This window comes from Tachyglossus aculeatus, chromosome 2 (genome assembly GCF_015852505.1).
Source record: "Tachyglossus aculeatus isolate mTacAcu1 chromosome 2, mTacAcu1.pri, whole genome shotgun sequence".
NCBI classification, from domain to species: Eukaryota; Metazoa; Chordata; class Mammalia; order Monotremata; family Tachyglossidae; genus Tachyglossus; species Tachyglossus aculeatus.
Genome location: NC_052067.1, coordinates 64,233,915 through 64,259,973, shown reverse-complemented (window position 1 = coordinate 64,259,973; position 26,059 = coordinate 64,233,915). Strand labels below are relative to the sequence as shown.

The following is a 26,059-nucleotide window of genomic DNA, read 5'->3' as shown; positions in this document are numbered from 1 at the left end:
AAACTGCCCTAATTTTTTTCCCAATTTTGGTTTCTCTGGCTTTTCGGGATATAGCCTAAAATTTCTGAAACCCTAAATAGAATGCTTGGCAGGTAGGTGAAGGGCTTGGATATTCAAATGTGGTCATTTGCTTTTGAATTATGATCAATGATTTTAGGGGATGAAATATTTTTCTCCTGATTTAGAATCTTAAAAGTTTCTTACTATGTGTTTAACTGAGCTTCCCAGTTCACCTTAAAAAAAATTTTCATACCACTTCCCTTTCTAATTACATTCCCATTTCCTTAGCAAGTCCTTGAAAAGGCATTCTCCAAGTCTCTAATCATCTCTCTAGTCATAATCTCCATAATTGTATTCTTTCCAGTTTCCATCTTGGCAGAACCAAGAGACTGATTTGCTCCATGTGGTTAAAAACTCTTTTATTTGTTGCCAGTTAGGGCTTGTTTTCCCTGCTTGTATTCTTGGACCTTAACTCTATATTTGATGCTATTGAACACAACAGGCTTGTCGCTACAACACTTGAGTTAGAGCTTTTAGTCCTTCTCTTCCATCTTTGTGGGCATATTTTTCTCAACTACAAAGTTAAGGGACCTTATACATTTCCAAATGTGTTTGCTGTGAAAAGCAAACTAATTGCTGCTTGTTTTATCAAATAAATAATTTGTTTGTTTCACGGTTTACCTACTGACAAGAGACCCATCTCATCCTCCTATTTCTGCTTGTGCTGCTATTCTGCTCTCTACCCTCTGTCAGGGGGGCTTCCTGCCTCTTTTTCTGGAACTTTCCTAACTCTTAAAGGTATATCACACTATCCCAACATCTTCCACTTGGCGCTAAACATTACACAACAGAAATCACAAAAAAAAATATGGAACCCTTCTCAATTAACTATTTAATACTGACAGAACTTCAATTAATCAATTAACTTTCAATTAATCATCTCACTCTAGCTGATCAACTTGGATGGCTGTTCTTCCATTTCCATTCCAAACAGTCTGGCTTTCAGCTGGTCTTTCCCTTACCCTGATAAAGCCCAGCCATCTTTCCATCTGGTACTTCTATTTTCAGGGTCCAGGTTTCCCTCTGCTGTGGTTTGCACCACAGCTTTCCACAGCTGGTGGAACTGTTTGATGGTGTCCGTGTTCAAGCATGAACTTGGAGGGGAATATGAAGGCTTTGAAACGAGCCATGGGGCCATGTGCTACCTCCTTACCCCTGCCAAATAAACTGTTTCTCATGCTCTTTCTCATGGTAGGATAGGAGGAGGGAAGGCCTTCCAGGCCAGAGGAAGATTATGGGCAAGAGGCCCGGGGTGAGATAAGTGAGATCAAAGTACAGTGAGTGGTGAGATAAGTGAGATCAAAGTACAGTGAGATGGTTAGCATTAGAGGAGCAAAGTGTGCGGGCTGGATTGTAGTTGGAGAGTAGCTAAGTGAGGTAGGAACAGAGTAGGTAATTGAGTGCTCTAAAGCCAATGGTTAGGAGTTTCTGTTTGATGCGGAGGTGGATGGGCAACCACTGGAGGTTCTTGAGGAGTGGAGAAACATGGCCTGAGTGTTTTTGTAGAAAAGTGTACCCAAGAAACAGAGCGAAGTGTTGACTGGAGTGTTGAGGGACAGGAGTAGTGTAGTCTAGTGTAAAAAGGACAGACTCAAGTATCAGAAGAACTGCTGTCTCATCCCAGCCCTGCCACTTGCAGAGGAGTCCTTGGGCAAGTCACTTAATTTAAACTCCTTGTGGGCAGGGAACATGTGTACCAACTCTGTTATTCTGTACTCTCCCAAGTGCTTAGAACAGTGCTTTGTATACATTAAACACTCACTAAGTGATTGATTGATTTTCTATACCTCAGTTTCCTCCGATGTAAAAATGGGGATTCAATACTTGTTCTCCCTCCTAGTTAGAATGTGAGACTCATGTGGAACCGGGACTGAGTCCAACCTATTAACTTCTGTCTACCCTAGGGCTTAGAACAGTGCTTGACACATGATAAGCACTTAACACCATGATCATTAATTATAACTATTACATCATGCTGCATGTTTATAGCTTAATTCATGTTACATCATGTGCATCTTTCTAAATAGCTGTGAGGCATGGTCAGCACCCAATTCCAGCCTTGTTTGGGATATCTAGTTCATCTTATTTTAGTTTAGTTTCTCGCAGAACCTCACTGTGCAAGTCATTTATTTTATTCTTCTCAACATAAGTGAAAACGTTTCCCATTCGTTCTTTAGATCTCTCGTTCTCATTTTACCCTTCTGTGAATTTGGTAGCTCTTCTCATAGATTAATACCATAATCCTCACAACATTTTACATTCAACTACCTCTTGTCCTGCTGTTAGAAACTGCCTTTCAAATGGCAGTTTTTCTTTCCATTTTCTTAACATTCAGTATCCATAAAGTGTTGTCTTCTCTCACTGGTTTTATTCTGTTTTTTAATGGTACTTGTTAAGGGCTTAGTCTGTGTCACACACTATACAAAGTGCTGGGGTAGAAACAAGATTATCAGGTTGGGTATAGTCCCTTTCCCTCATGTGGCTCACAGTTTTAATCCCCATTTTATAGATGAAGCACAAGGAAGTTAAGTTACTTGCCCAAGGTCACACAGCAGACAGTGGCAGAGCCAAAATTAGAATCCAGATCATCTGACCACTGGGCCCCTTAGGCCATTCTGCTTCTCAAATTTCATTTCCAAATTTGTTGGCAGTCTAGTTCTGACTTTCCATCCAAATAATAGCACCACTGGTGTTGCAAAAGAGCAGTTCAGTCATTTAACAATGTTGTGTCAGGGTTCTCTCCTCACTCTTTGCTCTCACAAGTAGTCTTGATCATTTGGATTGCTATTTTTGACTAATCCACTGAGTATGATCAATGAGTAAAGGATATCTCGGGCTGGAAACAAAATGCAACAAATCATACTTCAATGCAAATTTCTAAAACTTAGGGCTGCTGTATGATCCTTAGACGGTATAAAGTTTTTCGAAGATAGACTTAATTTAAATTATTTTATTTGATGTGGTCCTATTAGGTTCTGCTGTTTCTGGAAGGTTAGAATAGCCGGCATTAATTAAAACATAAGCCATCTTATACAAGTAAAACAATCCCCACTATCGAACAAAGTCTGGGTATTTCCTGATCTATAATTTGATGGATATGTTGCACATTTCACAAGATTTCCAAGTTTTCTTTAAATATGTATTCACTTATGGCCAATTCAAAATATCTCCTGGTACCATTTCATTTCTCTATACCTAAGACATCACGACCTAATTAACTGTGAGAAGCACTCCAGTCACCCATTCATTATTCGTAATTCATGACTGAAGAACAATAGGAAAACTGAAAAATATTCCACATTCTCTGATTTCCATAATTTAAAAACTATATATTTACATACTTGTTTGATTTCAATGTCAAATTCTCCATTCGCACACTTCATTCCTCTCAAGCCAACCTACTCACTGTGCCTCATCAGTCATTTTGCCTGCTGCCAACCTCTTGCTCACACTCCTCCCTTCTGCCTGGAGTCCCCTTCCCCTTCACATCTAGCCCACCCCATCTTCATAGCTCTTTCCTCCAGGAAGCCTTCCTTGAACAATTTCTCACTCCGTCATCTCTACTTCTCCTCCTACAACTGCCACTTCAACATGTATGTGTCACCTAAGCACCCTCACACTACATACATCTGTTTATATGCTATTGCTCCTTGCTACTTGCAATTTAATTTAGTGTCTCGCTCCACAACTAGATTGTAAATTTCTGGAGGGTGGGAATCATGTTCATTCATTCATTCATTCATTCATTCATTCATTCAATCGTATATATTGAGCACTCCCTGTTTGCAAAACACTATACTAGGGGCTTGGATGAGTATGCTACAACAATAAATAGACACATTACCTGCCCACAACGAGCTTATAGTCTAGAGTATAAGCATGTCTACTTCTCCTACAGTATTCTCCCAAGCATTTAGGACTGATGGACTGATTGATTTCATCCTATCTTGTAAACATATTCAAAGTATTAAATGGTGAGATAGCTCCTTTCCCTTCTATATTTAATTAGAAGTATGAAATTTCTGAGGTCCCTGTTTTAAATTTAGTCCAGTTATTCTCAGGCTAAGTCTTCTTCAGGCCTTCGTCAGTTCCTAGAATTTGGCTAATTCTGAAAATGGCATCCTGATCATCTGCATTTTTTCTTGTGGGGTGATTTTTAATAATAATAATGATAATGATGATGGCATTTATTAAGTGCTTCCTATGTGCAAAGCACTATTCTAAGCACTGGGGAGGTACAAGGTGATCAGGTTATCCCACAGGGGGCTCACAGTCTTAATCCCCATTTTACAGATAAGGGAACTGAGGCCCAGAGAAGTTAAGTGACTTGCCCAAAGTCACACAGCTGACAATTGGTAGGGCTGGGATTTGAACCCATGACCTCCGACTCTAAAGCCCGTGCTCTTTCCACTGGGCCACACTGCTTCTCTGGTAGGCTTCTTTATTCAAACCATCTCATTTATACCATATATATATATATATATATATATATATATATATATATATATATATGAATATATATACATTCATTCAATCATATTCATTGAGCGCTTACTGTGTGCAGAGCACTGTACTAAGCACTTGGGAAGTACAACTTGGCAACATACAGAGATGGTCCCTACCCAACAGTGGGCTCACAGTTTAGAAGGGAGAGACAGACAACAAAACAAAACATATTAACAAAATAAAATAAATAGAATAAATATGTACAAGTAAAATAAGTAGAGTACTGAATATGTACAAACATATATACATATATACAGGTGCTGTAGGGAGGGGAAGGAGGTAAGGCGGGGGGAGGAGGGGGAGAGGAAGGAGGGGGCTCAGTCTGGGAAGGCCTCCTGGAGGAGATGAGCTCTCAGTAGGGCTTTGAAGGGAGGAAGAGAGCTAGCTTGGCGGATGTGTGGAGGGAGGGCATTCCAGGCCAGGGGGAGGACGTGGGCCGGGGGTCGACTACTCCTTCATTCATTCATTCATTCAATCGTATTCATTGAGCACTTACTTTGTGCAGAGCACTGTACTAAGCGCTTGGGAAGTACAAGTTGGCAACGTATAGAGATGGTCCCTACCCAACAGTGGGCTCACAGTCTAGAAGCGGGAGACAGAGAACAAAACAAAACATATTAACAAAATAAAATAAATAGAATAAATATGTACAAATAAAATAAATAGAGTAATAAACACATACAAATATATATACAGGTGCTGTGGGGAGGGGAAGGAGGTAAAGCGGGGGGATGGAGAAGAGGAGGGGAAGAGGAAGGAGGGGGCTCACTCTGGGAAGGCCTCCTGGAGTAGGTGAGCTCTCAGTAGGGCCTTGAAGGGAGGAAGAGAGCTAGCTTGGCGGATGGGCAGAGGGAGGGCATTCCAGGCCAGAGGGATGACGTGGGCCGGGGGTCGACAGCGGGACAGGCGAGAACGAGGCACAGTGAGGAGATTAGCGGCAGAGGAGCGGAGGGTGCGGGCTGGGCTGTGGAAGAAGAGAAGGGAGGTGAGGTAGGAGGGGGCGAGGTGATGGAGAGCCTTGAAGCCGGGGATGAGGAGTTTCTGCCTGATGCATAGGTTGATTGGTAGCCACTGGAGATTTTTTAGGAGGGGAGTAACATGCCCAGAGCATTTCTGGACAAAGACAATCAGGGCAGTGGTGTGAAGTATGGATTGAAGAGGGGAGAGACAGGAGGATGGTAGATCAGAGAGGAGGCTGATACAGTAATCCAGACGGGATAGGATGAGAGCTTGAATGAGCAGGGTAGCAGTTTGGATGGAGAGGAAAGGGCTGCTCTTGGCAATGTTGCGGAGGTGAGACCGGCAGGTTTTGGTGACAGCTTGGATGTGAGGGGTGAACGAGAGAGCGGAGTCGAGGATGACACCAAGGTTGCGGGCTTGTGAGATGGGAAGGATGGTAGTGTCGTCAACAGTGATGGGAAAGTCAGGGAGAGAGCAGGGCTTGGAAGGGAAGCCAAGGAGTTCAGTCTTGGACATGTTGAGTTTTAGGTGGCAGGCAGACATCCAGATGGAGATGTCCTGAAGGCAGGAGGAGATGCGAGCCTGGAGGGAGGGGGAGAGAGCAGGGGCAGAGATGTAGATTTGGGTGTCATCAGCGTAGAGATGATAGTTGAAGCCGTGTGAGCAAATGAGGTCACCAAGGGAGTGAGTGTAGATCGAGAACAGAAGGGGACCAAGAACTGAACCTTGGGGAACCCCCACAGTAAGGAGATGGGAGGGGGAGGAGGAGCCTGCAAAAGAGACTGAGAATGAACGACCGGAGAGATAAGAGGAAAACCAGGAGAGGACGGAGTCGGTGAAGCCAAGGTTGGATAGCGTGTTGAGGAGAAGTGGGTGGTCCACAGTGTTGAAGGCAGCTGAGAGGTCGAGGAGGATTAGGCAAAAACTCCTCACTCTCAGCTTCAAGGCTCTCCATCACCTCGCCCCCTCATACCTCACCTCCCTTCTTTCCTTCTACGGCCCAACCCGCACCCTCCACTCTGCCACTAACCTCCTCACTGTGCCTCATTCTCGCCTGTCCCGCTGTCGACCCCCGGCCCACGACCTCCCCCTGGCCTGGAATACCCTCCCTCTGCACATCTGCCAAGCTAGCTCTCTTCCTCCCTTCAAAGCCATACTGAGAGCTCACCTCCTCCAGGAGGCCTTCCCAGACTGAGCCCCCTTTTTCCTCTCCCCCTCCCCATCCCCCCCACCCTACCTCCCTTTCCCTCCCCACAGCACCTGTACATATGTTTGTACAGATGTATTACTCTATTTTACTTGTACATATTTACTATTCTACTTATTTTGTTAAAGATGTGCATCTACCTTTACTTCTATTTATTCTGATGACTTGACATCTGTCCACATGTTTTGTTTTGTTGTCTGTCTCCCCCTTCTAGATTGTGAGCCCGTTGTTGGGTAGGGGCCATCTCTATATGTTGCCAACTTGTACTTCCCAAACACTTAGTACAGTGCTCTGCACACAGTAAGCGGTCAACAAATATGATTGAATGAATGAATAAATTAATTAATACTCTAAATTTATTTTAGTGTCTGTCTCCCCCTCTAGACTGTAAGCTCCTTGTGGGAACAGAATGTGTCTAATAATTCTGTTTTATTATGCTCTCCCAAGTGCTTTATAGTGCTCTGCACCCAGTAAGTGCTAAATAAATTCCAGTGATTAACTGAGTAGGGGAAGACAGGGTAAAAAAGGAGAATGCTGACTCTTCCCAAAGGATTCTTTTCAGCCAAACAGTTAAGGGTGATTTTGCCCTCATCAATCAATGGCATTTATTGAACTCTTACTGTGTGCAGAGTACTGTACTAAGAGCTGCTAGACACGTTCCCTTCACACAACAAGCTTACAGTCTAGAGGACTGACTCATCAAAAGACAGTCCAATTTTAACCATGATGTTTCAGTGAATTACAGCTGACAACAGTCTCACTTTCATTATTCGTGCAACAATCCTAACCAATTATATGAACTGCGCCTACCCTGCCTCTGAGAATGCCTGGTTACATCAGGTATCCTCTACCCCTTAAGTAGAGATGGGGAGATTCATGCTCAGTGAATATCTTAAATGATTATTTCCCCAATTATTATGGTATATGAAAATTCTAATGTAATCATATTTCTTGGGCACTTGTAGCAATCATAAACCTTCTCTTCTGTCAATGAATCACCTAATATAGCTTCTTCGCTCTCTCAATTTCTATGCTATTTTTTTCCTTCCCTTAGCTGTGATTTTAGGTGGGATGATGTAAAGATAGACTGCCTTCCGTTAGAAGTTTGTATCCTATGATGAAATGAAAAGGTGAGCTTTTGATTCAAACTACTAATGCAGTCTTACTCTAGACCATTTACACCAAGGTTTTAAGGCAACAAGACAGTTGTTAATGATGATAATGTCATCACCATTTATCAGGTACTAAATTTGCCTTCTGCTCTTCCTCTCCATAACTCTTAAAGCACAGTGCTGAACTCCCCTGACAGATAATAATTGCTATCCTGTTAGTCTCTTTACCTTCTTATAAGCCCTAGGCTTAATGTGCAAGACCTTATGCCCTTTCCCCTGCCACACTGACCTTTCTTCTCTAAGCCCCCCAAGCAATTTGATTCTTTTATGGCCATCTTATACTTTTAAGATGGAAGGTCCTTTTGCATTTGGTGTGCTTTGGGAGATATGCCAAATTTTAAACGTGTCACTTTCCAGTCATTTCAGCAAGAGCGGGAATTCTGGCACAAGTATCACCTTAGAAAACATTTTGACTTCTCTGACCCAGTACTCTGTGTATGAACTACAAAGAAATGTTCCTCCTGAAAATATTCCTTTTCAGCAGAAAGCTGCTTTCTCATTACCAGCTTCCCTCTTGTACAGTTTCTGGAGAATCTCCTCCTTTATTTTCTACTTCCAGCAAAAGAGGAAGTGCCTCCAATTGACTTCTTTCCCATCAGAAACCTAGTGCTGTAGTAAAACCAGGTACTCCACTCAGTATGGAGGGTCAAAGCAACAATTCTAGGGCAAATGGTGACAACTTTTCCTTTCAGTTCAACCAGTATAGCCCTAAACATGATAAGAGAAAAGACTCGACCTTCAAAAGGAATGTAGAGTTCAAAGTAATGGAGTCACATGGGGCAAAATCTAGAATTTGTATGTTTACAGCACCTGTGTCCCAAGCTATTCCATTCATCCATTTTCAACCAGTTTCAGACCCTTCAAAATTGAGGATAATTGGCTGATAATTTGGCTGATGACACCCAAATCTACATCTCTGCCCCTGCTCTCTCTCCCTCCCTTCAGGCTCGTGTCTCCTCCTGCCTTCAAGACATCTCCATATGTCTCCCCGCCATCTAAAACTCAGTATGTCCAAGACTGAACTCCTTATCTTCCCTCCCAAACCCTGCCCTCTCCCTGACATTCCCATCACTGTTGATGACACTACCATCCTTCCCGTCTCACAAACCCACAACCTTGGTGTCATCCTCGACTCCGCTCTCTCGTTCACCCCTCACATTCAATCTGTCACCAAAAACTGCCAGTCTCACCTCCACAACATCGCCAGGATCCACCCTTTCCTCTCCATCCAAACCGCTACCCTGCTGGTTCAATCTCCCATCCTATCCTGACTGGATTACTGCATCAGCCTCCTCTCTGATCTCCCATCCTCCTGTCTCTCCCCACTTCAATCTATACTTCACGCTGCTGCCCGGATCATATTTGTGCAGAGACGCTCTGGGCATGTTACTCCCCTCCTCAAAAATCTCCAGTAGCTACCAATCAACCTATGCATCAGGCAAAAACTCCTCACTCTCAGCTTCAAGGCTCTCCATCACCTCGCCCCCTCCTACCTCACCTCCCTTCTTTCCTTCTACAGCTCAGCCCGCACCCTCCGCTCCTTGGCCGCTAACCTCCTCACTGTGCCTCGTTCTCACCTGTCCCACCATCGACCCCCTGCCCATGGCCTCCCCATGACCTGGAATGCCCTCCCTCTGCACATCCACCAAACTAGCTCTGTTCCTCCCTTCAGAGCCCTACTGAGAGCTCACCTCCTCCAGGAGGCCTTCTCAGACTGAGCCCCCTCCTTCCTCTCCCCTTCCTCCCCCTCCCCATTCCTCCCGCCCTACCTCCTTCCCCTTCCCACAGCACCTGTATATATGTTTGTACATATTTATTACTCTATTTATTTTCCTTGTACATATTTACTATTCTATTTTATTTTGTTAATATGTTTTGTTTTGTTGTCTGTCTCCCCCTTCTAGACTGTGAGCCTGCTGTTGGGTAGGGACCGTCTCTATACGTTGCCAACTTGTACTTCCCAAGTGCTTAGTACAGTGCTCTGCACACAGTAAGCGCTCAATAAATATGATTGAATGAATGATTACCCTCTATTTATATGGGACCCAAAGACAAGGACTCCTCACTAAAGCCTGAAGGGTTAAACTACTTCTACAGCAATAATAATAATAACTGTGATATTTGTTAAGCACTTACTACATACCAGGCTGTTTATTAAGGGTGTGGTGGAGACAAGCAAATTTTCAGGTTGGACACACAGTCTCTGTCTCACATGGGGCTCACAGTCTTAATTCCCATTTTATAGATGAAGTAACATGAGAAGTGAAATGACTTGCCTAAAGTCACACAACAGACTAGTAGCAGAGTCAGGATTAGAACCCAGGCTCTTCTGACTCCCATGCCTATGCTCTAGCCAATCAATCAATCAATCGTATTTATTGAGCACTTACTGTGTGCAGAGCACTGTACTAAGCGCTTGGGAAGTACAAGTTGGCAACATATAGAGACAGTCCCTACCCAACAGTGGGCTCACAGTCTAAAAGGCCTATCCACTAGGCCCTGCTGCTTCCCAATATCCAAGGGTCATTGTAACTCCAAATTGGTTTGTGAGTTTTTCACTTTTATACTAAACCCACATGAGACAGTTCTGTTTTTCTTTGCAAGTCCAAACCACAGACTAGTACAGGGTTTTCTCCATGCCCGAGACCAGCAAGTGGGCAGGAGGCTTTAGGGAAAATCTCTCCCAAAGCCATTCTATACTAATAATGATAGTGTCCGGGTAAGAAGGCCTTGAGAGAAGGGATAATGGTGAATATTCATCTCTTCCGTCAAAGTGCCAAGATTTTCCAACAAATTTAAGGTTGCAATAAATTTGTCCATATGCCAAAGATAAAATCTCTAATGAGTAATAATAATAATGCTGGCATTTATTAAGTGCTTACTATGTACAAAGCACTGTTCTAAGCGCTGGGGAGGTTACAAGGTGATCAGGTTGTCCCACGAGGGGCTCACAGTCTTCATCCCCATTTTACAGATGATGTCACTGAGGCACAGAGAAGTGAAGTGACTTGCCCAAAGTCACACAACTGACAAGTGGCAGAGCCGGGATTTGAACCCATGACCTCTGACTCCAAAGCCCGGGCTCTTTCCATTGAGCCATGCTGCTTCCTCTGAGTTTTTTGTAACTAGGCCCAAGTTCCCTCTTGTTCTAACTCATCGATTTACTCATTTCCCTTGCTCAATTTTAATTCAGAAAACTATATAATTGTAGAATCCAAATTATATTGCACGTCTTTATTTCTCACCTTAGTACAGTGCTCTGCACATAGTGAGAAGCTCAATAAGTACGATCAATTGATTTCAAGAGTGCATACTTCTCCAGTTTTGCCCACAGATTAGCAATTTCTCTCCTTCCACATACAAAATTAAGCATTATTCATCTTAAAAATATTTCCATGCTTTTGTTACTAATTTAGGCTAATTAGCATCTCATTTCTATCACAGTCTCAGTGTTCCAGTTCAGGTTTGTTGCTATTAATTAGCTATGGCAAAGGAGCCTATCTTTGACCTGTATATCTCAAACACATATAAAACGTCCTGAAATAAGTCTCTCCTCTCTAAATCAATGGATGTCTCTATATCTATATATAATAATATTAATGATGGCATTTGTTAAGTGCTTACTATGTGCAAAGCACTGGTCTAAGTGCTGGGGAGGATACAAGATGATCAGGTTGTCCCACGTGGGGCTCACAGTCTTAATCCCCATTTTACAGATGAAGTAACTGAGGTCCAGAGAAGTTAAGTGACTTGCCCAAAGTCACACAGCTGACAAGCGGCAGAGCTGGAATTCGAACCCATAATCTCTGACTCCCAAACCCGGGCTCTTTCCACTAAACCACGCTGCTATATATATACACATACACTCTCTTCTTTTTCTGCTGACTGTGCTCTTGAGTCACCACACAAGAAGAAGTTATTTGATGATTACAAACCATTTCAGATAGTACAGGAAATGGAGGGGGAAGAGATAGAGTGGGAGGACTGAGAAACCGGGAATAGCTACAACACAAAAGTTGAGCAAAATAGAGTCTCTTTTAATGGCATATTGGCAGGAGAAAAAATACAGATCAGTTTCTCAATAAGTAGTCAACAATTAAGAATAGAGATGAAAGCCATTAGGTCAGGAAGAAACATGTGGAGTCGGTTGTTTTGGTATAAGAATCATCCTGCCCCTCCAACGGTCATATGCGAATCTAAACACCCTAATTCTGATTTCCAATAACAAAATTAGTGGAGAGTCTAATTATCTTGTAATAGTGGACACAGACCTAAAAGTTGGCCATTTTCATAAGAAAAATATCTGTATATAAATAACTATAACTATAATATAATAGTTTCATAATATTCCTGAGAGCATAAAGGATGGAAAAGAAACAGAGGTGGATAGCAATTTATCTTAAAAGAGCTTAAAAGAGGAAATGAAATAATCAATAATAGCATTTAGTGAGTTGATACTGTGTAACGAACACCATACTAGGCCCTTGAGTAAAATTCAACAGAAATAGAAGATGTCCCTGACTTGAGGGAGCTCCCAAACTAATCGATGGCATTGGGAAGCAGCCAGAAGTCTATTTAAGAGTGTCCAGTGAGTTTAGTGTAAAACCCCCAAATTCACAAACCTCACCCAGTTATCAAAGCACAAGGAAAGTTCCTTTCAATGTGTCTATGAGTTCAAAGACTCTTTAGCATTCATTGTGTGCAGAGCACTGTGCTAAGTGCTTGGGAGAGTACAATACAATGGAGTTAATGGTGATGATCCCTGCCTTCAAGGAGTTTACAATCTACTGGGGTAAACAGACATTAAAATAAACTATAGCTAGGAAAAGCTGCAAGAGTGTAAGGACAAGTACATAAGTCCTGTGGGGCTGGGGATGGGTGAGTTATAAAGTGCTTAAAGGGTACAGACCCAAGTGCCTAGGCGATTCATAGGGAAGGTAAGTAGAGTGGGGAATAATAATAATAATGATGGCATTTATTAAGCACTTACTATGTGCAAAGCACTGTTCTAAGCGCTGGGGTGGTTACAATCAATCAATCAATCATATTTATTGAGCTTTTACTGTGTGCAGAGCACTGTATTAAGCGCTTGGGAAGTACAAGTTAGCAACATATGGAGATGGTCCCTACCCAACAGTGGGCTCACAGTCTAGAAGAGGGAGACAGAGAACAAAACAAAACATATTAACAAAATAAAATAAATAGAATAGATATGTATAAGTAAAATAAATAAATAAATAGAGTAATGAATACGTACAAACATATATACATATACACAGGTGCTGTGGGGAAGGGAAGGAGGTAAGGTGCGGGGGATGAAGAGGGGGAGGAGGGGGAGAGGAAGGAGGGGGCTCAGTCTGGGAAGGCCTCCTGGAGGAGGTGAGCTCTCAGTAGGGCCTTGAAGGGATGTTACAAAGATGATCAGGTTGTCCCACGGGGGACCTCACAGTCTTAATCCCCATTTTACAGATAAGGTAACTGAGGCACAGAGAAGTGAAGTGACTTGCCCAAAGTCACACAGCTGACAACTGGTGGAGCTGGCATTTGAACCCCTGACCTCTGACTCCAAAGCCCATGCTCTTTCCACTGAGCCATGCTGCTTCTCCATGGATGGAAAGGAGATGGAGAGGCAGAGGTGGGGCAAGGAAGAATTGGGAGGAAGGGGCTAAGTGTAGAGGAGGAAGGAGATGGGGGAGAAGGAGGTGGAGGAGATGGGGAGGTGGAGGAAGGGGAGGAGGAGATTAGGGAGAAAGAGGTGGGGGAAAGTGGGGCGGGGTGGGGCTTGGGGGGGTGCTCCATCTAAGAAGGAATTTACAGGTATGGAATCCACAGTTGAAAGATGAGGAAATTGAAAAGTTAAGTGATTTGCCTATGGTCAAATAAGCATCCATGAGCCACAGCCGGAATTAGAACCCCAATCTTTGAGAAGAAGAATAATCGTAATAAAAATTATAATGATATTTATTGAGCATTTCCTGTGTGCCAGGCACTGTCCTAAGCGCTGGGGTGGATACAAGCCAATCGGGTTGGATGCAGTCCCTGACCCACGTGGGGCTCACAATCTTGGTCCCGATTTTCCAGATGAGGTAACCAGTGCCCAGAGAGGTGGGACGATTTGCCCTACGATCACATAGCAGACAAGGAGCAGAGCCGGGATCAGAGCTCATTCATTCATTCATTCAATCATATTTATTGAGTGCTTGCTGTGTGCAGAGCACTGTACTAAGCATTTGGAAAATACAATTAGGCAACAGATAAAGACAATCCCTACCCAGCAACGGGCTCACAGTCTAGAAGGGGGAAGGCAGACAACAAAACAAAACAAGTAGACAGGCATCAACAGCATCAAAATAAATAAATAGAATTATAGATATATGCACATCATTAATAAAATAAATAGTATAATAAATATGTTCCTATATACACAAGTGCTGTAGGGCGGGGAGGGAGGGAATAGGAGCGTTGGGAAGGAGAGGAGGAGCAGAGGAAGAGGGGGGCACAGTCTGGGATGGCCTCCTGCAGGAGGTGAGCCCTCAGTAGGGCCTCGAAGGGGCGAAGTGAGCTAGTTTGGCGGATGTGAGGAGGGAGGGCATTCCAGGCCAGAGGTAGGACATGGGCCATTGGTCAACAGCGGGACAGGAGAGAATGAGGCACAGTGAGGAGGTGAGCGGCAGAGGAGCAGGGTGACCTTCTGACTCCCAGGCCTGTGCTCAATCCACTATTTATTCATTCAATCGTATTAGTCTGTGCAGAGCACTGCACTATGCGTTTGGAAAGTACAATTCAGCAACAGATAGAGACAATCCCTACCCAGCAACGGGCTCACAGTCTAGAAGGGGGGAGACAGACAACATGACAAAACAAGTAGACGGGCATCAATAGCATCAAAATAGATAAATAGAATTATAGATATACTGTGAGCCCGTTGTTGGGTAAGGACCATCTCTATATGTTGCCGATTTGTACTTCCCAAGTGCTCAGTACAGTGTTCTGCACACAATAAGTGCTCAATAAATGCGATTGAATGAATGAATAATAATAATAATGGAATGAGAGGTTAGTCAGGGAAGGCTTCTTGTATGAGATGTGTAGAGCGGGTCTGTTAGATATGAAGAGAGAGGGAATTCCAGGCTGGAGAGAGGACATGAGCAAGGAGGTCAATGTTGAGAGAGAGGCGGTCGAGTTACAGGAAACCGGTTGGTGATAGAGGAAGGAAGTAAGCAGGCTGGGTTGAGGTGGGAGACAAGCGAGGCTACTATGTAGAAGTGGGAGAGCTGATTGATTCCCTTAAATCAAATGGCATCAGCAAAGGACCACTTTGACATAAGACTATGCTAACTTTCTCTTTCAGTTTATAGTATTATCATTAATACTGTATTTATTAAAATGAACTTTTTGTGCCAAACCCAGAGTTAGGTGCTGAGATAAATACAAGATTTTCAGATCCCTGTCCCACAAGAGGTGAATGGGGCAGAGAGAGAATAAGTGCCAGACCAGATCAGTTGCAGAGCAGGAATTAGAACTCCTAATGCTCTTTCCACTAGACCACACTTCATCACTTTTTATATCTGCCTGGGAAACCTGTGGAGCTGGGCCTTGTTTGATGTTCCTAAAATACTTAGTTCTAACTAATGGTAAATGAATAAGCAGTTGGGTGTCTTAAACCTGTGACATATTTTGATGGTAAGCCTTCATTATTGGAGGAATTTTAGTTCTTTAAAAATTCCAGAAGGAACATGAGACCATTTCCCAACAAGAAAACACCTATTTCTAATCTTATACTTTACACCTCTTTACCTCCACCTTGCCTCTAAAGCAATGAGATTAACAATCAAAACCCAGGCTTTACACTATGAAACACAACTGAGTACTCCATTTCAAATATAACCTCATGATTTAGACTTTATTAGTACTCAGCTGATATATTCCACTGGTGGTCACTAATCTCTTTTATAGAGTCTGGCTCTAGCCATAAGTAAACGTAATTCCACTGTGGAAATTATAGACATTCTTTTGCTTCTAATTACAAATATTTTAAAGAAGAGTAAACTCTTGATTATCCACTTGAATGATTATGCATGAAGCTTCCTCTCCTTTTCCCTTCTAGTTTTCTCTCATTAGTCCTTCTAGCAGAGGCAAGGAAAAGCAGACAGGTGAAAATCCTGCCAGCCAATGTTGCTGCTCATTAGCATCTCTTAAAGTCGTCAGGTTGAGGAGCAGGTGAAAGTGATGTTTGGGATTTTCTGTGTTTTTCACATAGTCTCACCTCAGTGACACAGAGAACTGGGTCTTGGCTATTTGCTAAATGAGAAAGAAACGTATAACTGCACAGGAGGTTACCACATGGTTTAAGGCAAAGAAAATAATATAGTTTATAGCCTTATCTTCTTACTGATCTGAGAAAAGCAAAATGCATCTGAGAAGCAGTTGGACTTAATGAAAAGGGCACAGGCCAGGGAGTCAGAAGACTAGGGCTTTAGTCCTAGTTCTGTTACTTGTCTGCTTTGTGACCATGAGCAAATCACTTATCTTCTCTGTTCCTCAATCACCTCATCTGTAAAATAGGGGTTAAGACTGGGAGCCCCATGCTGGACAGGGACTATCTTGTAATAATAATGATGGTATTTGTTAAGCGCTTACCATGTGCCAAGCACTGCTCTAAGCGCTGGGGTAGATAAAGGGTAATCAGGTTGTACCACAAGGGGCTCACAGTTTTAATCCCCATTTTACAGATGAGGTAACTGAGGCACAGAGGTAACACAGGAGTTAAGTGGCAGAGCCAGGATTAGAACCCACGTCCTCTGACTCCCAAGTCCATGCTCTTTCCACTAAGCCATGTACCCCTGCACTTAGTACATTGTCCAGCATGTAGTAAGCATTTAACAAATGCCATTAAAAAAGGAAACCGGTTAACTCCAATATTTTACTAAAAACTTTTGAGACATAGGCAAATGGTAAGCATTAATGTCCAGGAGGAAAAGTTACTGGTTCAATATCTGAAAATCTGGAATGCTTTGCTAATTAGATATGTCTATAGGTTTAACATTACAGAATTTCTAGTTTCATTTTATGATCCATTTTATCCAACATCAAGCAGTTGCACTTATTGCAGTCATGTACCTCCTCAAAGTGAGCCCTGAAATGAAAAGAAAATGTGTGTCTCAAGTTCCTCTCCTCCAGCTCTCTCCTTAGCCCTCTCCAATCTAGTTTCTGTCCCTTTCACTCCAAAGAAGCCACCCTCTTAAAGGTCAGAAATGATTTCATAGGATCAAAAATGATCCCTTCGGTCCCACCTTCCTAACATCACTAAACTCCTCTCTTCCCTCTCCATCCAAACTGCTTCCACGTTAATACAATCACTCATCCTATCCCACCTGGATTACTGCCTCAGCCTCCATGCTGACCTCCCAGCCTTTTGTCTCTTCCCATTCCAGTCCATACTGGACTGGAAGTCCAGTCCTACTTCACTAGGCTACCCGGATTATCTTTCTATAAAAACGTTCAGGACGTCACCCTGCTCCTCACAAAACTCCAGTGGTTGCCCATCCACCTCCACATCAAACAAAAATTCCTCTTAATTGACTTTTAGACTGTGAGCCCACTGTTGGGTAGGAACTGTCTCTATATGTTCCCAACTTGTACTTCCCAAGCGCTTAGTACAGTGCTCGCCACACAGTAAGCACTCAATAAATACGATTGATTAATTGATTAAGCACTCCACCAACTACCTCACCTCACTACTCTCCTAAAATCCAGCCCGCACACTTCACTCCTCTAGTCCTAACCTTCTCACTGTGCCTCAGTCTCACCTATCTCACCTCCAACTTCTGGCTTACATCCTGCCTCTGGCCTGGTTCGCCCTCCCTCCTCAAATCTGACAATTACTCTCCGTTCAAAACATTATTGAAGGTATATCTCTTCGAAGAGGCCTTCCCAGACTAAGCCCCCCATTCCTCTTTTCCCACTCCCTCTGCAGCACCCTGACTTTCTTCCTTAGTTCTTCCTCCCTCCCAGCCCCACAGCACTTATGTACATATCTGTAAGTTATTTGTATTGATGTCTGTCTTCCCACCTCTACACTGTGTCTGATTATTGTTATATGGTACTCTCTCAAGTGTTCTACACTGTATGTGCTCTGCCCATAGGAAACACTCAATAAATATGATTGAATGAATGAATTAATCTCTTTCTTGCCAAATCCAATGGCCTGACTCCATCCTGAATTCCTTGACCTCTCTGCTGCCTTCAACACTGTTGACCAACCCCTTCTTCTGGAAATATTATCCAACCTTGGCTTCACTGGCAATCTCCTCTCCTGGTTTTCGTCCTCTCTCTCTGGTTACTCATTCTCAGTTTCTTTCGTGGGCTCCTCCTCTGCCTCTCATCCTCTAACTGTGGGAGACCCTCAAGGTTCAGTTCTGGATCCCCTTCTATTCTCCATCTACACCCACTCCCGGGGGAGGATTCATTTGCTCCCACGGTTTTAACAACCACCTCTATGTGGATGGTTCCCAAATCTACATCTCCAGCCCTGATCTCTTTCCCTTTCTGCTGTCTCACATTTCCTCCTGCCTTCAGGACATCTCAAATTTAATATGTTCAAAACAGAATTCTTTCTATTCCCACCCAACCCTGTTTTCCCCCTAATTTTCCCATCACTGTAGACGGCACCACTATCCTATCCTCCCTGTCTCTCAAGCCTGTAACCTTGGTGTTTTCCTTGATCTTCTCTCATTTAACCCACATATTTAATATACTACTAAATCCTTTCTGTTCAACCTTCAGAACATGGATAAAATCTGCCCTTTCCCCTCCAACCAAACTGCTACCCAATTAATCCAAGCACTTATTCATTCATTCAATCATATTTATTGAGCACTTACTGTGTGCAGAGCACTGTACTAAGCTCTTGGGAAGTACAAGTTAGCATCATATAGAGATGGACCATTCCCAACAACGGGCTCACAGTCTAGAAGGGGGAGACAGACAACAAAACAAAACATGTGGACAGGTGTCAAGTCATCAGAACAAATAGAATTAAAGCTAAATGCACATCATTAACAAAATAAATAGAATGGTAAATATGTACAAGTAAAATAGAGTAATAAATCTGTACAAACATATATACAGGTGCTGTGGGGAGGGGAAGGAGGTACAGCGGAGGGGGGATGGGGAAGAGGAGAGGAAAAAGGGGGCTCAGTCTGGGAGCCCCTTTATCCATTCCTGCCTTTATTACTGTATCAGCCTCCTTGCTAACCTGCTTCCTGTCTCTACACCAGTCCATACTTCACTCTGTTGCCTGGATCATTTTTCTATAAAAATGTTCAGTCCATGTTTCCCCACTCAAGACCCTCCATTGGTTGCCCTCCACTATCACATCAAACAGAAACCCTTTACCATTGATTTTAAAACATTCAATCGTCTTGTCCCTTCTTACCTTACCTCCTGTTCTCCTATTACAAACCAGCCCACACACTTCACTCCTCTAATGACAACTTATTCACTGTACCTCAATCTCATCTCATCTATATTGCTGCCAACTTCTCACCCTTGTCCTGCCTCTGGCCTGGAACGCTTTCCCTCCTCATATCCAAGAGACTATTACTCTCTCCATTTTCAAAGCCTTATTGAAAGCACAATTTCTCCAAGAGGCCTTCCCTGACTAAGCCCTCACTTCCCCTTTTCCCACTTCCTTCTCTGTCACTCTGATTTGGTCCCTTTTTTCCACCCCTCCCTCAGTCCCACAGCACTTATGTGCATATCCATAGTTTATTTTAATGTCTGCCTCCCCTTCAAGACTGTGAGCTTATAGTGGGCAGGGATTGGTTCTAACAACCCTGTTCTACTGTACTTTCCCAAGCACTTAATACAGTGCTTTGCACACAGTAAGCACTCAATAAATTAGATTGATTGATTGACTGACTGGTTGGTTCACTCTACAAAGAGAAAAGGAAGCAGATATTGGATGCTGCATGATGTGAGTTCTGCAGTAGAGAACACTTAACAAAATTTAAAATAACCATCAAACTTTCAATTAGTGGCATTTACTGAGCACTTAGTGTGTGGAGACCATTGTTCTAAGTCCAATACTCTATGTCAAGTCAAGCTACAGGTAGAAAAGTAGAACTCCCGACATATGGAAAAGAATAATAATAATTACAAGCACAATAACAACGATAATAACATTTGTTAAAACCTTAGTATGTGCCATGAACTGTATTAAGCACTGAAGTAGATACAAGATAATCAGGTCAGGAATAGTCCTTATCCCACATGGGATTCACAGCTGATGTTAGACTCTTTCTCCTCTCACCATCTAAATGAAGGGACAACTGTCCCCTTAATCTGTTGTTTGTTATTTTTTTTTAAATGGTGTTTTTAAGCATTATTATATGTATTTAACACATAGTCTAAGTGCTGAGGTAGATAAAGATTAATCAGGTTGCATATAGTCCCTGTTCCACACAGGACTCATCTAAATAGGAAGGAGAATAGGTATTGAATCCCTGCTTAGTACAGTGCTCTGCACACAGTAAGCACTCAATAAATACAATTGAATTGAATGAATGAATGTTTTATATTTGAGGAAACTGAAGCACAGAGAAGTGAAGTGACTTGCCCAAGGACTCACCGCAAACAAGTCAGGGAGCTAGAATTAGAAGCTGGGTACTCTGACTTCCAGGCCTGTGCCCTCTACACTAGACCATGCTGCTTCCTGATTTGGATTCTCAAACTTGTAAAATTATTTTATTATGATGTTACATTTCAGTTACTGACTTAGCTGTATTGTACTTTCCCAGGTACTCAGTACAGTGCTCTAAACACAGAAGCACTAAATAAATACCATTGATTGATCTCATCAGTAAGTCAGATATGGCATATGAAGTAAATTCAGGTCTCATGGTTACTTGGTTACATGAATAGTAGGCCTTCAGTTTAGTCCGAGACTCAATGCTTCACTTCATTTATCTCCCAAACCACATCCTAGCCCTATAGATTCATTTTTCCACACTGTTGCATATCCTTGTGCATCAGACTATTTGCAGCTTCAAGTGAAGCATTTATTGAGAGCATTTACCTGTGGCTTGACAGTAGAGACCCAAAATTGTGAATGTGGCATCCTGGTGTCGGCTGATATATAACTCAATCTTCTTCAGACTAATTTTTGGTCCATCTCGCTTTGCTAATAATAATGATAATAATAATAATAATAATACCTATTAAATGCTTACTATATGACAGGAGCTGGGATACAAGATCATCAGATCGAATGCAGTCCCTGTTCCAATCTTGGCTCACAATCTGAAAAGTGGTTCAAAATCATCTAGTAATTAATAATAATTATTATGGTACTTGTTAAGTGCTTCATATGTGAGAAGCACTGTTCTTGGCACTGGGGAAGATACAAGATAATCAGGATAGACACAGCCCCTGTCCCACATGAAGCTTACATTCTAAGTAAGAGGGAGTAGGATTCACTCCCCATTTTACAGATGAGGTAACTGTGGCACAGAGAAATGAAGTGACTTGCCCAAGGTGACACAACCGACATGTGGCAGAGCCGGAATTAGAACTCAGGTCCTCTGATTCCCAGGCCTGTGATCTTTCCACTAGGCAACACTGCTTTTGTAATCTGAATGTCTTTTGGGGCATTATCATAACTGACCTCCAAAAGCATACAACCATTGTCTTGGAGAATGGTGCTTAGTTCACCCACATCAAAGCAATGTTGTCTGGGCCATGTGAGAAGGGACAACAGTATTACAACTCAAACAGCTGCTGTGTGGTAAACTGAAGTGAAGAGATTCTAAACAAGGCACTCAGAAGAAATGTTTTCCAGCAAGCCTCAGAAGATGTGACACTATTGCGAACAGCTGGGGAGTAGGAAGGAGGCAGTCAAGCTTGGCATAGAGCAGTGAAAAATAGGGTCATTCACTAAGAGCAGATGCTTCAAGAAGACCACAGCACCAAAGACAAAAAGGAAAACAGCACCAGGCATAGAAGTTATCAAATTTCACAGCATTACCATTGGACAGGTTTCCTGTCCCACTTGGCAAGGATTTGGGTTTGACACCAATAACTCACTCCTTCCAGACACCTCACTGAGCACTAAGAGAATCACCCAAATGGGCTGACTTTTTTAACTCCAAAGGATCAGTAAAGATTTTAATACTATCATGTCAGGTATCCACAGCCTGAAGAGGAGTGGCAGAGAGGTAGGATATGGAGATCTCTTACAAAAGTGTCTACCAACTCTGTTGTCTTGTACTTTCCAAAGCACTAAGAACAGTGCTCTTCATTTGGTAAGTGTTCAGTAAATACTATGGGTTGACTGACTGATAAAAGCAGGGGCTCGGGAAATCTTGAACTACCCAGGTAATCTAATCCCAACTCTGCCACTTGTCTGCTCTGTGACCTTGGGCAAGTTACTTAATTTATCTGTAGCTGTGTGAACTTAGACAGTCACTTAACTTCTCTGTGCCTTTTACCTCATCTGTAAAATGGGGATTCAGCCTGTGAGACCCATGTGGGACATGGACTGTGTACAACCTGATTAGCTTATATCTATCCCATCACTTGGGACAGTGCCTGGTACATACTAAGCACTTAACAAATCCCATTAGAAAACTAAAATGTAACCGTTCTTTTGCAAAGGAAAGGAGTTATTACTATCTGCTGTTTTTACCCAATTTTCTAAAACTGTCCCCATTCTACTTTGAAGTTCAAGGCACATTTTCATGATTTATTGTCACCATAAGCTTCTTGCTTGCCCTGTTCCTTAATCATCCACTCCATTTCTGAGGTGCATTTCTTTTGTCTTAACTAAGAGGGCAGTCTCCTGCTGAAGGGTAGCAGTAGGTTAGCAGCTTTCTCACTATTTAGGAAGGGAGACAGCCAAAAAGAGGCTCATAATTCCAAAGACTAAATTCAAAATATACTCCTGTCGAGAAAGCAATTAGTAATCTAAATGGTCCTGACTAATCGAATAAGCTTTCCTATAGAAAAGCAAGCAGAAGGCGAGATTGCCCTGATAGCTTCCACATTGAGACAAAATTGGTGTGAAGGATGCCATAGCTTTCAAATGCAGCCTGGGACTTCATTTCTTATTCAGCCCATCCAACCCACTGAATAAATAAATAAAACAGTCAGACTTGCCAGATCCGCACACCATAAGCAAAACAAGAAAGGGATCTTCCTAGAAAAGAAGACTTTCAGAGAGAGGCTGAAACACATATTGTGAATGGTATGTGGAGCTGACACATTGCTGGCACCTGGAGGAAACTGCTTTTATTAGGTGACAGCCCTAGGAATAGAAAAGAAACAAAGATAACGACTGAAGAAAAAAAAGAATCAGTTGAAAGACTTCAAGGAAAAGGATCAATAACTCACTTTGATGCTTTCTGGTGACTTGGGCCTGCCAGTGTCTGAAGGATATGATGGCAGATAAATTATTTTGGCCGTTCTCCCACTTCAGAATTTTGTAGCCAAATAATATACATAGCACATTTCATGAATCACTTGGTTTAGAAACACCAACCACTCAGTGCATAGACTGGCTAAGGGATTTAGACTTAGAAACTACAGTGGGCGCCTATATATTTCAACACTATCAGAAACTAATTAGCACTTGTGATCCAACCATGATAAAGAAAATCTCAAGTTAAGGAGAGTATTTTTTTATGTGCACATATAAACTCCATTGTTTCAAATGCAAAAGCCATTAAAATTACTATTCCAATGTTAATTACATTGAAGCTACTAATTTCAATGCTTTGTTGTTAAAAAAGAGAATACTCAGAATCTCAAAGTATTATTTCTTCTAAGAATAGATATTCCATCATTAGTGCCATGCTGTTCTAACAGGTCAATTTTTGAATTACAAAAAAACCACAAGTTTGCTTTATTCAGCTTTGTATCAAGCCAGGTGCTACTCACAGGAGAGGTGCTGACCATATCTTGAAATTTTGCTGCCAGGAAAAAGAGAAAAAAAGCCTCTAGGAAAATGCAGGACAATATAGCACAGTCTGGTTTTCCAGATTTTAATGCAGTCTCTAAAATTATTGCCCATCAGAAGGGGATTCTAACTTTGAGATTGGGGACTGCATCTTCTACTTCTCTTGACCTCTCCCAAGTGCTTAGTACAATGTCCTCCATACAGTAGGTACTCAATGACGTCCACTGACTGACTGATTGAGCTGGGAAGGTCGCTACCCACAATGCAGAAGGGGAGTAGGAACCCACTGTTTCTTGGGATTTTTAAACAGTACTCAATTCTCTGATGTTACCCAATATGCCATTATTGCAGTGTTTTATTCATTTACTCATTTTCGTACATCCATCAATAAAAAAAGTATTTTTCGAGCAATTACTGTGCACAGAGAACTGTACTAAGCACTTAGGAGAGTACAATAGAATTAGCAGACAGCAGTCAGCTGATAAATTTCCTAGTTAAAAAATACAAGGGTGCACATGACTTTGTGATGACTAAAAGATGAGTAACTCATATATAAATGCAATATACATCATTCATTCATTCAATCATATTTATTGAGTGCTTACTGTGTGCAGAGCACCGTACTAAGTGCTTGGGAGAGGTCAAGAGAAGTAGAAGAAGTAGAAGTACAAGTCAGCAACATATAGAAACCGCCCCTACCCAACAACGGGCTTACAGTCTAGAAGGGGGAGACAGACAACAAAACAAAACATGTGGACAGGTGTGAAAATAAGTTGGCCATATTAGGAAAATTTCATCTTACTGAAGACTACAGATTCTAGATTGTAAGCTCTTTGTGGGTGGGGAACAGGTCTACCAACTCTGTTGTTCTGTACTATCCCAATCAATCAATTAAGCAATTGTATTTATCGAGGACTTACCATGCGTAGGGCAATTAATCAATCAATCAATTGTATTTATTGAGTGCTTACTGTGTGCAGAGCACTGTACTAAGCGCTTGGGAAGTACAAGTTGGCAACATATAGAGACAGTCCCTACCCAACAGGGGGCTCCAATCCTATTCATTCATTCTTTCAGTTGTATTGATTGAGCGCTTAGTGTGTGCAGGGCACTGTACTAAGCACTTGGGAGAGTACAATATGACAATAAACAGACACATTCCCTGCCCAGGATTAGAACCCAGGTCCTTCTGACTCCCAGGCCCAGGCCACGCTGGGTTGAGGCAACTTGGGGGTGCTGGGCTGGGCCAGGGAAGGCTTCCTGGAGGAAGGTGGGATTTGAGGAAGGCTTCGAAGATGGGGAGAGCTGTGGCTTTTCTGCACCTTATCGCACAGCAGGAAGATCTCATCGCCCCCGAGGCAGCTCCTCGAGTTCCGGTTCACATGGCAGATCTTCAGCTCCGCTGTGTTGGGGGCCCGGTTGTCGTAGATGGGCTGGGAGAGGACCGGGGGCAGGGCCAGGGGCCGGTCGGCCGAGTCCTGCACTGTCACCTGGAAGCACAGCCGCACGGCATTCAGGTCGTAGTCTCCTCGCTGCTCCTCCAGCAGCACATTAAAGGGGTTGTTGTTGGTCTGCATCCGCTGGGTGTTGGCCTGTTCCAGATCGCGCTTCTTCACGCACTGGATGCCCAGGTTCTGGAAGCTGTGGATACAGCGGTCGGGGCAGAGGTCGGCCTCGTAGAAGCCGTCCCAACAGTCCTTCCCCACCAGCTCGTGGGGGTGAGGCCAGTGTGGGGGCTCCTTGGTCACCAGGGAGATGCGAACTTTCCCCAGCCCCACGTAGCCGCTGATTTTGATGGTGGGGTGGGTCTTGGTGGTGTCGGTGCTCCTCTCCCCGGGGATGCTGCCCACCGAGCGGCCTTCGCACTTGTAGTGGAAGCGCATCCCCCGCTGCTTGGGCTGCTTGATGATCTCCACCGACGGGCCCGGGGCCAGGGCCGGCTCCGCGGAGGCGAAGATCAACGGGAACATGTCGTCCATCGCCGGGGTCCCCGAAGGGGGGAAGGGGCGGGGTCGCAGCTGGGCACGCGCGTGCACTACACTGCGGCCATTCGTGTACTAAGCTCTTGGGAGAGTACACTATAACAACACAATAGACACAAATGCTTAGTATAGTGTTCTGCACACAGTAAGCACTCAATAAATACCATTGATCAATTGATTCATTGTTCTTAGGTGAACAAGGTGGTGGATTTAATAG

General features: G+C 43.0%; 1 protein-coding gene across 1 annotated transcript; it reads right to left on the bottom strand.

Annotated features, from left to right (window-relative positions):
* Positions 1-808: 808 nt before the first annotated feature.
* Positions 809-25,839, bottom strand: LOC119941757 (transcription factor p65-like). Its single transcript, XM_038762234.1, has 5 exons — positions 25,152-25,839; positions 23,787-23,873; positions 2,821-2,896; positions 1,023-1,154; positions 809-833 (listed from the first exon to the last, which is right to left on the bottom strand). The coding sequence occupies exons 1-5, from the start codon at positions 25,837-25,839 to the stop codon at positions 809-811; spliced, it is 1,008 nt and encodes a 335-aa protein (XP_038618162.1).
* Positions 25,840-26,059: the final 220 nt, after the last annotated feature.

Bases quoted from the DNA above. Each gene is read 5' to 3' on its own strand.
- LOC119941757 (XM_038762234.1), bottom strand. From the start codon at position 25,839: ATGGACGACATGTTCCCGTTGATCTTCGCCTCCGCGGAGCCGGCCCTG. The intron at 23,874-25,151 runs GAAGCCTTCCTC...TTTTCCTGGCAG, and splicing joins CCACAGCTCTCCCCATCTTC to CAAAATTTCAAGATATGGTC. The intron at 834-1,022 runs GTAAGGGAAAGA...TGTAATGTTTAG, and splicing joins GATGGCTGGGCTTTATCAGG to CGCCAAGTGGAAGATGTTGG.